General features: G+C 55.5%; 1 protein-coding gene across 2 annotated transcripts; it reads left to right on the forward strand.

The window, feature by feature from the left end:
* The first annotated feature begins 2,797 nt into the window (after positions 1-2,797).
* On the forward strand, positions 2,798-14,938 carry KLHL21 (kelch like family member 21). 2 transcript variants are annotated; one of them, XR_011535831.1, is made up of 5 exons: positions 2,819-3,939; positions 6,098-6,503; positions 10,225-10,297; positions 11,360-12,033; positions 14,147-14,938. XR_011535831.1 is itself a non-coding variant. In XM_008534709.2 (4 exons), exons 1-4 carry the CDS (start codon positions 2,919-2,921, stop codon positions 11,654-11,656), a joined length of 1,797 nt encoding a protein of 598 aa, XP_008532931.2. In that variant the 5' UTR covers positions 2,798-2,918; the 3' UTR covers positions 11,657-14,938. The 2 variants fall into 2 exon arrangements, 1 of the variants encoding a protein (XP_008532931.2); XM_008534709.2 differs by having other exon boundaries at positions 2,798-3,939; positions 11,360-14,938.
* The last annotated feature ends 1,957 nt before the right edge of the window (positions 14,939-16,895 follow it).

The raw sequence follows: 16,895 nt of genomic DNA on the forward strand, positions 1-16,895 counted from the left end.
GCAGCCCAGAAGCAGAAAAGAACAGGGTGTGTAATAGGAAAAAAGGCACAATCTCTTTCTGACTCTATAAATGTGAAGGTATGTGTTCCTAAATGTTCTCAAAAAAGCAAAAGGGGGAGAATGGCAGCTTTCAAAATGATCTCAGTCACCTCTTGTCCTGTCTGCCTGAAATTAGAATTCAAATATCAAAATTAAGTAGTTTGCATTTTTTAAATTAAATAGTACCATTATTTAAGTCACGTTAAATTACATTATGATAAAGAAGTTACCTAGGCAAAGACCATTTTCATGATTTTAGAAGAGATGAATTTATAAAACTGTCATGGCTCAAGTTTAATCTATAAATACAAACATTTTCCCACAAACGATTGCTTGTGTGCTGGAGTTAACCTCCTCACCAAACAAAAGTGCTTCTGCCACACCCTGATGTTGGATATTTGAGGAATGGAAATCCCTTAATTAATAGTTTGCTGACTGTATTGATCACATTGTCACCCTACAGTGAGTGAATTTCTCACATTCCCATTTTGAACTCGAGATTAATGAGCAAAAAAAGGAACTAAATAGCATGCCTGGGTTACTAGGTTATTTAAAATTCCAAACACAGCTGAGAAGTCTAAATCTATCCTTTCTTTTCCAGCCACATTCCTTTATTGACTTAGATATACACACATGGTTTCAAATGTTTGCCTGTTGGGTCTGGTATATTAATACACGTGTTTTCTCAAGAACTGAATTTTTAAATTTTATTTTGAACTTGTATTTTTTTTTAATACGCAAGTTATATACGTTTAGTACAGAAAGAAAATGCAGGCAAGCAAAAACAACAAACCTACCAGCTAGAGAAAATATTACCTTCACCATCTTTTTAGGCATATGAACGCATATGAATGACAAATTGGGTCACACTATGGGTAATCAGATTTTTCGCTTGACACCATAGCATGAACATCTTTCCGTTTCAACAAATATCTACAACATTATTTTTCAAGCCTTCACGGTAAGGCTGAAAGATGGGTTGTTTAAATAAGAAAACTGGACTCAGTTCTTAACTATAGAAACATTATTGATTTAAAGATTTGATTTATGCAAGGTGGATGAGTTGTGACTCAGAGGGACTGGAGTACTTTTCCCTACAAACATCCCACTTCCTGGCTACTCAGACTTTCTTGTCACAAAGCCTGTGCAAGTAAGCTATTGGCCAGGCTCCTGGGCCCAGGAATGCTGCCGCTGCCGTTAATAGCTGTGTGAACAGTCCATCTATGGGCAACAGGCAGCCCGCCTGGGTACCTGAATGTTTTCTTACTTAGGCCTGTGCTTCTCATGCTGAAATTTAGACCAGATACATTCTCACGGCAAGTTGATGAGAGATTCATGAGTAGAAGAGAAAGCCTACCGTTCTCATTTCAAAAACAAGATGCCTTCTCCAAAGGCTGTGCTGACTTTGCTGGAACCCAGAAATGACAGCACCTCCGGTGTGCCCAGCCTGTGCTGGGACACACGTGGGAGCATGAGGTGTTCATCAGGAATGCCTTTAAGAAGCCCAAAGGGCATGGGTGGGGGCTATTAAATGACAAAAAACAGGTTTCATCTGCAAAACAAGAGGACTAGAGGCAAAACAAGGGTCTTTTCTAAAACTGAGAACAAACATTAAAGAAAAAAATGGCCTCCAAGTGAGGGAACTTTTTCATATGGTTACGTTGAAAGTGCAACCCTGGTATTGTATCTACTGGAACCAAAATAAGGCAAAATTCCTTTCTTCACTGTCACCGCACAAGTGACTGTGACATTTCTGAATGGCCACATGGCCTGGTTTTTAAGGTAGTTCCCTGTCTGACCTTGAGCTGAAGGCCCTGTCCCCGGGCCCCTAGAACCCCCTCTCAAGGAGTTGGAAAAACTGCTAATTCTCCAGAATTATTTTCTGGTGCTTTAGCTTCTTGTTGAGCTTAATAATCTATTCTTACGAATTCTGATATATTTCTCCTACCCTCACTTTTCTATCTTTCTCAGTTTCAATTCGAGAAGAGGAGGCGAGGAGGCCAAGTGGCCGAACCCAGAGCAGGCCTGCCCACTTCGGAGGGCAGCTCTGGGGCCTGGGAGTCCGTGAATCGGAAACAAACTGCACCCATACGCTGACGGAAGTTAATGACCGAGTTAGTCAAGTTTGAAACTCCTGCAGGAACACAGTAGAGCAGATTCCAGGCAGCTGGCCCCGTGTCACATATATACGCCAAGAAAAAAGTCACCTAAAAACCTTATACTTGTTCATGCTTTGGTCCTGAATTGTAAAAATCCTGTCGTTTGAAATCTGCCCTGTGATAGGGTTAACTAGCAACCCTTGGAAGTAGCGGAATTCGAAAAAAAAAAAGGCCATTGTACCGAGCAGCCCCGGGGCTCAGGGGCGGACGCAGTTGGGAAGTCTGGCGCGAAAGGGGTGGCTTCGGTTTCAGGCACGGAGCTCCCACCGGGTTTTGTTCAGCAGCAGGGCCTGGGTGGGTCGTGAGCAGGCCCTGGAGGCCCCCGATCCCGGCGCGCGGCACAGCCGCCCCTCGCAGAGGACACTTGTCACCAGGCGTCCCCGGCTCGGGCGTCGGCGGGAGGCGGCTGGAAGCCCCGGAAAGGCGGAGAGAGGGAGCGGGCGCGGGCGGCGGTGACTCAGCCTGGAGCGCGGGGGCGGGCGCGCGCGGGGGGGAGGCGATCCCGCGCGCGCGCCCGGGCGGCGGCGCCGGGCCCGGAGGGGTTAAGTGGGCGGTGCCGGCGGCGCCCCGCCCCCCGCCCGGGCCGGCCCCCCCGCGGCCGCGGCCCCCGGCCTTATTTATAGCGGCGACGCGCAGCGCGCTGCGTCTCTCCCGCTGGCCCCGGCCGCGGCGTTCCCAGGCAGCGCGCGCAGCGGCCCCGCGCCCCGCAGCGAGAGCGCCATGGAGCGGCCGGCGCCCCTGGCCGTGCTGCCCTTCTCGGACCCCGCGCACGCGCTGAGCCTGCTGCGCGGGCTGAGCCAGCTCCGCGCGGAGCGCAAGTTCCTGGACGTGACCCTGGAGGCGGCGGGCGGGCGCGACTTCCCGGCGCACCGCGCCGTGCTGGCGGCCGCCAGCCCCTACTTCCGCGCCATGTTCGCCGGGCAGCTGCGTGAGAGCCGCGCGGAGCGGGTGCGCCTGCACGGCGTGCCGCCCGACATGCTGCAGCTGCTCCTCGACTTCAGCTACACGGGCCGCGTGGCGGTGAGCGGCGACAACGCCGAGCCGCTGCTGCGCGCCGCCGACCTGCTGCAGTTCCCGGCCGTGAAGGAGGCGTGCGGCGCCTTTCTGCAGCAGCAGCTCGACCTGGCTAACTGCCTGGACATGCAGGACTTCGCCGAGGCCTTTAGCTGCGCGGGGTTGGCGAGCGCGGCTCAGCGCTTCATCCTGCGCCACGTGGGCGAGCTGGGCGCCGAGCAGCTGGAGCGGCTGCCGCTGGCGCGCCTGCTGCGCTACCTGCGCGACGACGGGCTGTGTGTGCCCAAGGAGGAGGCCGCCTACCAGCTGGCGCTGCGCTGGGTGCGCGCCGACCCGCCGCGCCGCGCCGCGCACTGGCCGCAGCTGCTCGAGGCCGTGCGCCTGCCCTTCGTGCGTCGCTTCTACCTGCTGGCGCACGTCGAGGCCGAGCCACTCGTGGCGCGCTGCCCGCCCTGCCTGCGCCTCCTGCGCGAGGCGCGCGACTTCCAGGCGGCGCGCTATGACCGCCACGACCGCGGGCCCTGCCCCCGCATGCGCCCGCGCCCCTCCACCGGCCTCGCCGAGATCCTCGTGCTTGTGGGGGGCTGCGACCAGGACTGCGACGAGCTGGTCACCGTTGACTGCTACAACCCGCAGACGGGCCAGTGGCGCTACCTGGCTGAGTTCCCCGACCACCTGGGCGGCGGCTACAGCATCGTGGCGCTGGGCAATGACATCTACGTGACGGGTGAGTTGCCTGGGGGCTGGTTAGGAGGACCCAGGACCGGCCGGCCCCCCAGGCAGGGGTCTCGGGTTGGCCGCCTGCGCCCCTGGGGGATCACGTCTGTCCCCAGGAAACAGAACCTGGAGTCCAGGGACCTCACCTGAGTGCAAGCGACTATTTCCCTTTCCCTTCCCGCAAGCTGGCCAGTGGGTACTGGTCTAGGGTTAATACTTTCAACCTAGAAAAAGAGCCCCTTGTGTGAGCCGAGACAAGTAACTGCTTGTGGGTCTCCCTCTCTCTCTTCGCCCAGCCGTGTGGCCTGCCCAGGGGAGCCCACTCCTTGCCTGGGAGGTGCCTGGCTATTTGGTTGGAAGATACTGGGGCATTCACTCTACACAATGGGTGCTTTCTTTTTTTCCCTCCGGGATCCAGGGGACAGGCCACAGGCTGATGCGCTGCCCTGTGAGACATGCATTATCCCCTCCCAGGGGATTTCTCCTCACTGCTGAGCCACACGGGCCTCCTGACACATGCATTTTGTCATGGGTGACAAAGTTCCCTGGGACTTACACCTAGGCTATGTGGTGTGGGTCACGTGGTGTTTAGGCTGCTCCCTACACAGCGACTGTAAACATAGTCACATGCTAAGGTTTCCTTCCAGTTGCTTTGGCCCAAACCCCAAAACACTGCCGAGTCATGCTGGGCGGGTCCCAGCCAGCCTCAGTCCCGGGCTTCTCCCACATTTTTTATTAAAGATAAATCTCGGTTCGAACAGGAGGCTACCTCCTTCCGTGGGATGACGAGGGGCGGTCTCTGACGGCTATATAAGGAAAGAACAGGACCAAGCGTGCGTTGAGCCCTTCAGAGGCTGTTACCCGGCTGGGGAGGCTCAGGGCTGGGTCCTCACAGCCACCGTGCCCAGCCTGGCATGTTAGAGAGAAAGCTAGCCCTGAGACGTGCTCCAGTGTGCCCTGGGGCTCTGAGCTGACAATGGGCAGCATCTCAGCCCAAGGATATGCTCAGCTCTGTAGCCAAGCTGCCTTGGCCTGCAGCTCCAGGTCCAGCCTCTGCTGGAATCTCCCGGAATCCAATCTGAAGTTGGCCGTGTTGTTTGGGAATCATGGTCCCGACTTCCCTGAAAATTCTGCCAGTGAGCTTCCTCCCAGAACTGGTCAGACTCGCCCCAACATTGCACACGCTTCCATAAATGTCTCAGCTGAGCAGCTAATCCTTCGGGTTTAGACAGGTGGCTGGGTCGTTCCATACAGCTGCCTCTAGGGAATTTCGCAGGGCCGGAAAACTGGCTCCAGCTGCCCTTGACATGGGTCCTTTGGAAGGGAGAAGGCAGGCAGAGTGGACTTTACAAGAACTTTGTTTTCTTCCTTTAAGAGCTCTGGGCTGTGAGACGGATAGAATGTCATGCCTGCTCTGCCCTGTGGCGCCAGCCTGGGGAGTTGGGATTGTAGCCCCCAGAGTTCTTAGGGTTCCTTCATGCTGTGGGAGTTTTGATGTCCCCGATAGACCTGTTTAATTTACAATTACAGCCAGCACCACTGGGAGTTTTTTCCTAGTTCTTTTCTGAAATAAGAAATGTAGACAGAAGAGTATACATCATACTTGTGCAGCTTGATGAGTTTTTCCAACAAAACACGCCTCTGTAACTTGCACCTAAATCAAGAACCAACCCCAGAAGTCCACTCGCAGCTTTACTTTATGTGGTGGTGTTGTGCTGGTTGCGTGAAGTAGATTTCCACTCAGTTGGTCCTGGCACAGCTTTGGTTGGGGGTGCCTCGGAAGCCTGGGATTTGGTGAACAAGCCCCTGTGTACCCCCCCTCCCCCTACATCCTGTGGCTCTCTGGGAGAATTGACTCAGACCTGATGCCCTGGTCCAGGTGAGGGGTCTGACGGCATCTGTGGGGGTAGCCCTGGGGCCTTTGCTTCAGCTGCAAAGATTTGGTGGTGTTTCTATGGCACGAAGCTCGGCCGTCGTCCTGGGTATTGCCTTAGCCCCAGCTTGGAGTCCCTGCCTTGGGCTTTGATGAGAGAGAACGTGTTCACATCAAAGCACAGTGAGGTTCATTCCTCCCCTGGGAGACGCCCTCTCGGAAGTTCAGGAAGGCACGGGTAGGTGACTCACCCCAAGTTGATGTGGGCTGACCTGTCCATTGTGCATCCCGGCAGGCGGGTCTGATGGCTCCCGGCTCTACGACTGCGTGTGGAGGTACAACTCGAGTGTGAACGAGTGGACGGAGGTGGCGCCCATGCTGAAGGCCCGCGAGTACCACAGCTCCTCTGTACTGGACGGGCTGCTGTACGTGGTGGCCGCGGACAGCACGGAGCGCTACGACCACACCACTGACTCCTGGGAGGCCCTGCAGCCTATGACCTACCCCATGGACAATTGCTCCACCACTGCCTGCCGCGGCCGGCTCTACGCCATTGGCTCCCTGGCTGGCAAGGAGACCATGGTGATGCAGTGCTACCATCCGGACACGGACCTGTGGTCGCTGGTGGACTGTGGCCAGCTCCCACCCTGGTCCTTCGCCCCCAAGACGGTGACCCTGAATGGACTCATGTACTTCATCAGGTGAGTCCCCGGGGCTGAGGCCGTGCGTTCCGCACTTCTTGCCAGGCCCCATGCTAAGCACTTTATCACTGTTCTCCCCATTTCACAGGTGAGGAAACTGAGGCAAAGCTGGGCTCTGAGGCTGGGTCTTTCTGACCCTTTGTTCCTGTTTCTTAGAGTGGTTTACATGGGCTTCTAGATTTTCTTAATCCAGGGATCCCAAGTGTGATGGAGTTAGATCCTTTCAGAGAACTTTTTGAGAAGCTAGATAAAATGTGTCCCTTTGGCTGGACATCCACCTGGAGGATCCCACTAAAAGCCTGGTTGTTCTCGCATTTGTTTAGTGCTGTCAAGTCAACTCCTGGTCCTGGCGACCCTGTGCACAGCAGAGCAGAGCCTCGTGGTCTTTTTGTGCCACCCTCTCCTCTTCTGGCGCCATATCAGACAATGCTCCGCCGCTCTTCATAGGGTTTTCATGGCCAATTTTTCCAGAAGTGAGTGGTCAGGTCCTTCTTCCTAGTCTCTCTTAGTCTACAATCTCCTGCTGAAACCTGTCCACCATGGGTGACCCTGCTGGTATTTGAAATACCAGTGGCAGAGCTTTCAGCATCACACACAGCCGCCACATAATGACAACCGACAGACGGGTGGTGTGGTTCCCTGACTGGGAAATGACCCCAGGCTGCGGTGGTGAGTGCGCCGAATTTTAACCACTGGACCACCAGGGCCGGCTGTTCTCACTTGGCATTTTTCAGAAAGGAACATGCCCTGCCTAAGAGGGATTTCAAATCTTTAAAAGACCAGAGGAAAGCTTGTTGGACACTCAAGCCTTTAGGGAGATGTGGCCTCAACTGAGGGACCCTTTACTCGCTTGGCAGAGTGTCCATGCTCAGGTAGGTGGGGGATCTATCCCCAGGTACTTGTGTGTTCAGTGAGTTTCCGAAGATTCTGTCTGGCCCCTTCTTGCCTGTCCTGGCGCAGGGAGGGCTCATGAGTCTTGTTGAATGAATGCTCTTCTCCGGGGATCCCACAGCCACTCTGGACCAGAAAGGGACCTGGTATTGAACAGGCCCCGAAGCTACCTGAGGGAATGATGACAACAGGCAGCGTGTGTTGGGGTGCCAGACGAGTCGATCTCTGTGCTGCCTGCTTCCTGGGCCTTTTCACAGTTGATCTCCATGACTGTCTAATGAGATGGGCACCACTGCTGTCCCTATTTCACAGATTGCAAAACAGAGGCCTTGAGGGCTAGGGAACTTAATAGCCACAGGCTTTAGGTAGCAACAGAGGATTTGAACCAAGTACCTTTGACCCAGGTCCTGCGTGATGTCATTACATCACGGACTCCCTGCACTGGGCTGTGTCCTTAGCAGCATGGAGCAGAGATAGGCAGCCAGTGGGTCGCCGTGCGTTCGTTGATCTTGATGACTGGTTGTAACCAAATGCCTCCTCCTCATGGGCCACTGGGCATCCAGGGGCGTAGGAGCTCCCTGCCAACTGTGTGCAGCTTCCGTGTGTGTGTGTGTGGGTATGCAAGTGCGTGTGTCCGTAGGTACATACAGGCATCATTGTAGGTGTTGTACCTGCTGGTCTGCTCTCTGGCCTGGAGCTTGCCTGGAGCTCCGGGACCAGGAGGGAAGAGTAAGGGATGAATGGCGGAGCCCTCTGTCCCCTTGCGGTCTGGGGCTTTGAATTGGGAGCCTCAGTGCACTTTGCTTCTTGGCCACCCCCTCTCTCACTGAGCTGTGCTGGCCTTTGTCTGTCCCTCCCTCTCCTCCGCCTGACTCGAGGCTCCTTCCCAGGCTTTGGGAGAGCCCATGCGGAACAGAGGTGGCATTGCTTGCCATGCAAGTGGCCAAGGGGCCAGGCATCACCGTGTGCCAGGAACCTGCAGTCTGCTCTGAGAAAGCCCTGGAATCTCAGCCTGCTCCTGTTAGAAAACATCATCTGACCTTTCTCACAGCTCTCCCTCCCCCAGGTCGTTGTAGATGTCTTCAAGGAGGGGGTGGAGATGGCTATAAATACAACTTATCAGAGCGCCAGGACCTTGGCTTCAGCCCCTCACCAGTAGTTCCAGGGTGAGCGCCTTTGAAAACGTCCTCCCTGCCCTGTGGTCGTAGAGCAAGGCGTGCCCAAGGGCTGGTCTGCAGATTGAGGTCCCACGGCCTCCTCTTCCTGGTCTGAGTCACCTGTCAGTTGCTAAACTCCTCACATGGACGCATTGGGGCACCCTCCACACCCACTTTTGGGGGTTCACCCAAGCCCTGGAGGGCGGGCTCACCTCTGCCCACCCCCCCAACCTGACTGAGAGAGTGGGAGGTAGGGAAAGGCAGCCCATTTGTCCTCCAGGTGAGTCATGGGGACCTGGCCTTGGCTGAGAGTCTCGGCAAGGCCTGGGGCTGACACTCTGGAGTGTTTGTCCCAGAGCCACGCTGTTCATGCACTTCGGCACCTCCGAGCCCCTGCTCAGAATGCTACCTATCAGGGCAGCTCCTGTCTGGAAGGTGCCGTCCCCAGGGAGGCAGCCAGTGCTGTTTGGAGGTCCCAGCCCCTTTCCTTCCCCAGCAATGCCCCGCCTCTGTCCTCATCCTCATTTAAGGTGGCTCTCGGCTGGGGCATCCCAGCCCCCGCAGAGGAATGAACTGGGAGCACTGTCCAGCCTGTCGCCTTCTGGCTGCAGCTTGCATGTCTCTGCTGGGGGAGGACAGCCAAGCAGGTTCTGGTATTGCCATCATCACGTGGGCCACACTCTAAGAATGGTTGTTACATTTTGAAATGGTTGGAGGAAAAAATTGAAGCAAGAGAAATATTTCATGACCTATGAAAAGTTATGCAAAATTCAAGTTTCTGTGTCTCTAAGTAAGGTTGTCTTGGAACGCAGCCAGTCCCTCTGTTTACGTACAGCTGTGGCTGCTTTTCAGCCACAACAGCCGCGTTGGGGAGGAGCCACAGAGACCGTCTGCTCTGCAAGGCCTAAGATACTTACTGTGGGGCCCCTCGGCTGACCCCTGACCTGTGACCATGATCGTCATTACTGCTGCTATTGCGGGGTACTGTCTTTGCTCTTCAAGGCTGTGCCTTTGAGCCTTTTGTTACAGGGATCAGGAGCCTGTCAAACAGGCTGAAGGATCCTGACCCCAAAGGGAAGGGCAGCGCCGGTATCTCAGTTCCTGTGACTGTGTTTATCCTGCTGGGCACTGAGGACACAGCAGTGAACGGGACGGGGCGGGGAGGCTGGTGGTGGCGGTGAGGACAGAGGCCAAGGAGCAGCCTGGGGCAACTGGGGGTGTGTGGTGGGGCAGGAGGCCTGGCCTGGACTGGTCAACCATGGAAGGCTGTCCTAAAGAGATGGCATAAGTCCAAATCAGGAGGATGAGAAGGAGCCTGGGGCAAGAAGGACCATAAGTTCAAGATCTGAGAGAAGCCAGCGTGGCTGCAGCCAGGAAAGAGGACAGCCGTGTCGGAGCTGGGTGGCAGGGAAAGGTTTAAGCACCAGAGGGTGTGATCTTAGGGTTTGGGGATCAAGGCTGAGTTCTGGCCTCAGACGCTGGGCCAGATAGGTGTCGGGGTCTGAAATTGGCTCCTGTAAACCAGGGATGGGGTCCCACTGGCCACTGGGCCAAATGGTGTCAGCCACATACTCAAGGTAGAGGGGCCTGAAGGACCCTCTTCTCTAGCCCTTCACACTGGGGGGTACTTCCTCCTTGCTCTGACCTGCTCTCTCTGCTCCTTCTCTCCACAGGGATGACTCTGCTGAGGTGGACGTATATAACCCGACAAAGAACGAATGGGACAAGATCCCCTCTATGAATCAGGTAAATTTACAGACATGCCAGCATTGGAAGCACAGGCTGGTCCTGCTTTCTGGCCCAAGCGTCATCATAAGTGTTTGGGAGATAGTCCTGATGGGCAGGGCCCATGGTGAGCCCTTTCCGGGTGTTATCTCATTGAGAGAGAGCTAGTGTGACCCTCAATTTGTTCTTGAGGGTCGCTGAGACACGGAGACCTTAAATAACATCCCAGGGCCACATAGCTTAGCAGGTTCATTCATTACACCAGTATTCACTGAGTACCTGCCACGAGCCAGAGAGCATACTGAGGAAGAGTGTTCTACAGAAGGACAGCAAGCACAAAGGCCCTGGGGCAGGGCATGCCTGGGATGTTTCTGGAACAAGGCCTAGAACAGGGCTCCTGTGTGGCTGGAATAGAGTGAATAAGGGGGCAAAAGAGGGGATAAGAAGGTCTTTGGAGACTGACACACCCTCAGCTGGTTCCTAAGGAACTGACCTTCAGAATACATTTATTGAGCACCTGCTGTGTGCTCTGAAGAGGACACCCATGCTGCTGCTGCTGCCAGATCAGGGTCTCTCCTTTCTGCTTGTCGAGAAGAGAGATGCTGAGCCTGACAGTGTGATGGAGCCAGGAAGGCTCGGAGGCATTTAGCCATGTGGGCAGTCTCCTTAGTCCCAGAAACATATACAGCCATCTACATCTTTCTTTTCTGTCTTCCTTAAAATTTCCAAACCTGCTCTCGTGATAACGTCTGCATGGCAGATATCACAATTTACACATCACAGCTTAACATCTTAACATTTAGGAAATGTAACTATATTTTCCCTATAATGAGCTACATGTACTCCTTATAGCAAATTTGGGAAAGATGGGGTGGTACAGCCTTCTGGTTCGGAGCCCCGGCTTTGGATCAAGTCCCAGCTCAGCCACCATCAGCCATATGAGGCTCAGTTTTCCCATCTGAAACTTCCAGCAAGTGCTGAGGCCACCCCTCCCAGTGGTCATGGGTACCTGGAGAGGGGCAGCAGGGATTCTTCTGTGCCCTGGCTGCCAGTCTCCACTCACCCCTCTCCTTTGGCTCACAGGTGCACGTTGGGGGCAGCCTGGCCGTCCTCGGAGGGAAGCTGTACGTCTCGGGGGGATACGACAATACGTTTGAGCTCTCTGACGTGGTGGAGGCCTATGATCCGGAGACTCGGGCATGGAGCGTGGTGGGGCGGCTCCCAGAGCCCACCTTCTGGCACGGGAGTGTCAGCATATTTCGCCAGTTCATGCCCCAGACACCCTCTGGCGGGCGTGGCTTTGAGCTGGACAGTGGCAGTAGTGACATGGATGTGGGGCGGGGGCACCGGCCGCCACAGAACCCTGGTGAGCTGCACTAGCCCCGGCCTGGCCCAGGGAGGGCCTCGGTGCAGGTAACCCAGCACCTCTGGGGGCAGCGACCCCCTCCTTCGCACACGAGGACAGGTTGGCCTCACCAGGTGGAGCATTGGCTCTTGGGCTGCTGACTGAGCCTCAGGATCTGACGCCTGGAGAGTTTCTGTGCATTTAGAGCCTGAGTCATGGCTGCTGGGGCCAAAGCTGGTTGCGAATGCCTCTCCCTTGGCCTGGAAGAGATGCCTCCTTGCTGGACGTCTCTGGCTCCAGCAGGTCACCCCCAGCCTCAGACCCATCCCTCACCAATGCAGCTCACACGCCTCCTGCTGCCACTACCTGCGCCTGCTTGCTCCCACCTCGGGAGAGGAGGGCCGCTTCTGAGGTACGAGTGGAGGGGGTGGGGTCCTCCCGTGAGGGTCTGAGAATGGCCTGGGCCTCCTGCTTTCCTGCGGACCTCGCTGTCCTGGAGCATCAGGAATCAGGCAGACGATAGCTGCAGCGGGATCTCAAACTCCATGTCCAGCGCTGGACGTCCCAGTGGGCCAGCTCCCCAGATGGAGGGCATCTGCCTGCCTAGCTCCTCGCCCCAGCTGGGGTCTCACAGCAACATACTCCTCACAGGGGTGGGCCTCCCGGGGGTGAGCTCCGACCCAGGGGCACAGGGTGGTGCGACTGGACAGGATTGTGGCCTTGAAGGGGGCCCTGAGGGGCCTGCTGCGTGTTTTCTGTCTCCAGTAGACCTGGGCTGAGGCAGGTGTTGGGTGTCCCCTTCCACCCACCCTACCAACTGGTGTGTCCCCACCTGGCCTGGAGACCTCTCTGGGACCTTCGTCCCATGCCAATGCAGGAGAGGTCAAAAGCCTGCAAGTACAAGGTCATAGCTCCTTATTGGGAGGCCCTGGGAGCCTTGTTGAAACCCAGCCAGGCAGACGGCTGCAGGCGCCCCCACCGGCCTGTGAGCAGAGTCCCACTGCTTCTAAAGGAAGCCCTGGGCTGGGCGGCCTCCATGGTTGTTTGCGAGATTTGAAGTGCAGTTCAGCCCTTCCTTAAAAGAAGGGGGGCAGCTAGAAACAGGGTCCGGTTTGTTTGGTTTTTAATCTATCACCATGCCATTGTTGAAGCTTTCTGTGGGGTGGGGGGTGGCTTAAGCTCCTCAGAAAGCCCAGGGCCAGCTCCAGGGCGCAGCAGGAAGAGCTCCCAGGAGACCTTGCGGCTCAGGGTCCCTGGTTTTCTCTGGGGAGCGTGAACATTTCTGGATTGGGAGGTCTTGTCCCTTCCGGTTTCCCAAAGTAGCCTTTGTTTGAATCTGTCTTCCTTCCCTTCCAGAGAGGAGGCTGTTGGCATTTTCCTCGTTAGATAAATTGAAAGCACACGTTCATTGAGTTGCCTCCCCAGTGAACTAACCTGGGAGATGTGTTCTCACCAGGACAAAAAGAATTTCAGCACTGTCATGTCACAAATGGCACTTAGGACCCTTTTATCGGTCAGATGGCGCAAGTTCTTCTGGGGAGGAAGCCTTCTGGCCTGCACGCTGTTAGGTAGAGCCCCATCGTGCCTATGAAGAGCTCTGGCACCCTGGCACCACAGCGAGCCCTTCCCGTCCCCTTGGGGTTGTCGCTGACCCAAGCACCCACTGTGTGCTGGGCGCTGCTGGAGGTGGGCTGGTGGGGCTCCCTGGATCAGGCCTGGCTGTGGGTTCCTGTGGGCCTCAGGGAGACATGTGCCTGGGCTTCTTGGGGTCGGCCAGCCCCGTGCTGTTGCTTTGTGCCCCAGGCCTTGGCCCAGGTGGGTGCTCAGCCCTCTGTTCCCTTGGGGACCCTCCACTTGGTCTCCACCTTCACTCTTCCTGATCTGGGTGTTCTCCCCTGGTGAGTCAGGGCTCCCCTGCCCCTCTCCCCCTCAGCCTTAGATGCTCCTCTCCACAGCCCTCACTTCCCTCCCCAGGGGGTCCTGGGGCCTTTTTCTGGCCCGAGTGCCTGCCTGGCAGTCTGAGCCCACCCAGAGATTGACCGTGCTTGGTGGGGTGGCCGTCTTGGGTTCCTTTGCAGGCAGAGGCTGCACAGGCACAGTGGTTTGTCTCCTGTCAGTGGCAGGGGGATGGAGAGCAGGGTTGCGCTGCACAGCATTGATGGATTCCTGATTATATACCAGACATGGAGCTCAGTGCCAGAGAGACTATGTCCTGCCCAGTTGGTGTGGGGACACGGCACACAGGTAGATGCTATGCTGACTGCTGTGACAGGTCACCCTGGTGCCCTTCCTCGGGGCTGTCTCCCTAGAGGACCCCCTCGGCAGTCCAAGAAGGCAGGATGGGGAGCAGAGAGTGACTGTCCTGCGGTCACTGGAGCTCACCCCACAGCCCTCCAGATAGGTGGGGCTGGGTCTTTGTCAAGGTCAAGGATTTCCCACGGGTGGTGACTTAAGGGTAGAGGTATCATATAAAGCTTTTTTGTTGGGCCAGGGGAGCTGCAAACGCTTTCTTGTTTTTCTTACAGAACCGGCCTTTGGAGCCCGCCGCAGTGGTTATGGTCAGCACTGAGGGCCAGGGCCTGGCCTTTGTCTGACCTTCCCGGTAGAAGCTCCCCCCTTGTGGCAGGGGCCCAGTGTCCTGGGTTCGTGCTCTTTCTCCTCCTTTGGTACTTCACCATGACTGGCCGCCATGTGACTGACCATCCCGCTGTCTGGTGGCTGCTTAGATAATGGTTTGCTGTGAGCCAGTGAAGGAGAGAGAAGGTCGGGTGTCGTCCTCTGTGTTCACTCTCTAGAACTACCTGGGTCCCCACCACCTGGACACCCCATCTTCGGTTTAAAAGACCAAGGATGGGAAGTGGAGGCAGTAGCCTCGGCCGTAGCAGGTCCCTCCAGAAATGTCTGCTCCCCTCCCCACTTCCCCTGGGCAGGGTTCTAGGCTGTGAAGCCCCTGCCACTTAAGAATGTCTGTACACTGACTTGGGGACAGAGGCTGGGCCAACTGGGGGTGGGACTGTCTCTACATGTTGGATGTACACAGCTTTATCAGTCTCAAGACAAATTAAGTTATAAAAATTCAGTGACTAGTATTTAATACTGATCTACTCCTATAAAGGATCTATATTTATGACTTCAGAACTCTCACATACTAAAGGATACCACCTCCCTCCAGTGTCTGACATCCAGTTCCAACCCCAGAGGATGGGGCAGATTTGCATATTTATTTGTCTGTTCTGTAGGCTTACATGTCCAAAATTCTGTTTCAGGTTTTAGGATGCCTTCAATACATATTTCTTGAAATAAAAAGATTTCCTATATACTTGGTGTCATTACCTTTATCCTGCTGCCACTGTCTTGGAACCTCTGGGCTGAGGCCAAGCAATGTGGGGCAAGGGGAGCAGAGCAGTGTGAGCCGTCCCTATGCTAGCAGGGAAGGTGGCAGACTCTGGAGCACCCAGGGCCTAAGCTAATGGTCTTGGGGGCAAAGCTCTCAGGCCCTTTCTCATCTTGGATCACTAGGAGTATGAAGTAGTGGCAAGAGGAGGCTGAGCCCGAGATGTGAGGGATGCGGTGGTTGAGTCCATGCCTCACTTGTTGCTCCCAGGCTGGGTTCAGCCCTCCCCCCCCCCCCCCCCCCCCCCCCGCTCCACCTCTCAGTGCTCTGCCCTTGTCTTGCTCTCCCAGCCCCTCCTGGAGGTGTCCCAGTGGTGATGAGATCCCCATCTCTGCAGTGGGTGGATCTTGGACCTGTAGAGGGTAGAGCTCTTAAAATAAGGGATTCCAGAGGAAGCCATGGATCCCTTGGGTCATGAAGCTCAGAAACATCCCTCACATCTGCAGAGCCCATCTGAAACCAAGGGAGAGGCCAGGCCTGGGCTGGTAGGGGAGCATTTGGAGGCCAGTTTGCCTTTTTAAGACCCTGTTGCCAAAAGAGATCTGAAGCAGCTCATAACCTGCATGTCAGTTACTGTACCTGAATCCTGTCTTTACCTCTGAGCTCCCCAGTGGTCAGGGAATAAAAGGAAAGATAGATGGGTTCTACGTCTAAAATAGAAGATAGTTTTCCTCCTCAAACTCCAGGAGGAATTTAGCATAGCGTGGGGCTGCTGTTTCGGGAATCCTCCAGTGATGAGATTTAAGTAGTGCCTGACTCAAGCTCTCGGGGTTGTGACTGTCACTACCATTGACTCAGAGTTCACTCCAGGTCAAACACTGAGCAGAAGCACTGACTGTATGGGACAGTTGTAAACTGTGCGACTCTCTGACACCCTTCCCATCAACTGGTGGGGTCTATGTTCCCTCCCCTCGAATCTGGGGAGTGACATTTTGGTGACTGCCTGGACCAACACAACATAGCAAAGGTGATGCAATGTGACTTCCCAGGACTAGGTCATAAAAAGGCCTTTCAGCTTTGCCCTGTGGGGACATTTGCTCTTGGCTCCCAGCCACCATGCTGCAAGGAAGCCCAGGCAGCCGGTGGAAAGGGACCGAAGCCCACAGCCAGCTTGCCAACCTGCCAGACACCTAAGTCAGCCACCTTGAGAGCAGATCCCCAGTCTCCAGGGAAATGCCTGGGTAGTTTGTCATCCAGCAGGACGTAACTGCAACAGTGGGTTTTCTCATTTAATCCTCGTTTATAAAGTGTGTACTGTTACTAATTCCATTAAAAGATGAGGAAATAAAGGAGTTAGTAACTTGCCCTGGGTCGCAGAGCTATGAATGAGGAGTTGGGAAGGAGTGTGGACACGGGCAGTCGGCCTCCTGCACCCACACTCTTCCTCCATGACACGCAGCACCCCACCCACCCCCGTCCCCGTGACTGTAGCACCTGGGAACCGCCAGGCCCTATCACCATTCTAGGCCTGGTGTTGCCTGTCCCCCAGGCCTCCTGGACAAGCACACCAAGGTAGGGCCCTCCCAAGGGAAGGTATTGTCTGTGGGCATGCTGCCAGCGAGGGTCCATCCAAAGCTTGCTTAGCCACAAACCCCACTCTCCTCAGGTTCCCAGATGTGCTCAGCTGCACATTAATGGCCTGAGACTTGAGCCAACAAGGCCATCAGCAGGATGCCCTGGCCACTCTGTTTTGATACCAGAGGCTTAGTAATGAATTCTGCCCCCACTAGCTGGCAGCTCTGCAACTCTGAAATAGGAACCCCACTGCTGTATCTGGCCACTACTGCCAGTTCTAAACCCTGATAGAACAAGGGACAGGAGACAGATGAGAGTGTTTGGGGTGAGAGGCTTGGCCACCAAAGCTACCTGCCCAGATTTCA

Source organism: Equus przewalskii, chromosome 2 (assembly GCF_037783145.1).
Source record: "Equus przewalskii isolate Varuska chromosome 2, EquPr2, whole genome shotgun sequence".
In the NCBI taxonomy this organism is placed as follows: Eukaryota; Metazoa; Chordata; class Mammalia; order Perissodactyla; family Equidae; genus Equus; species Equus przewalskii.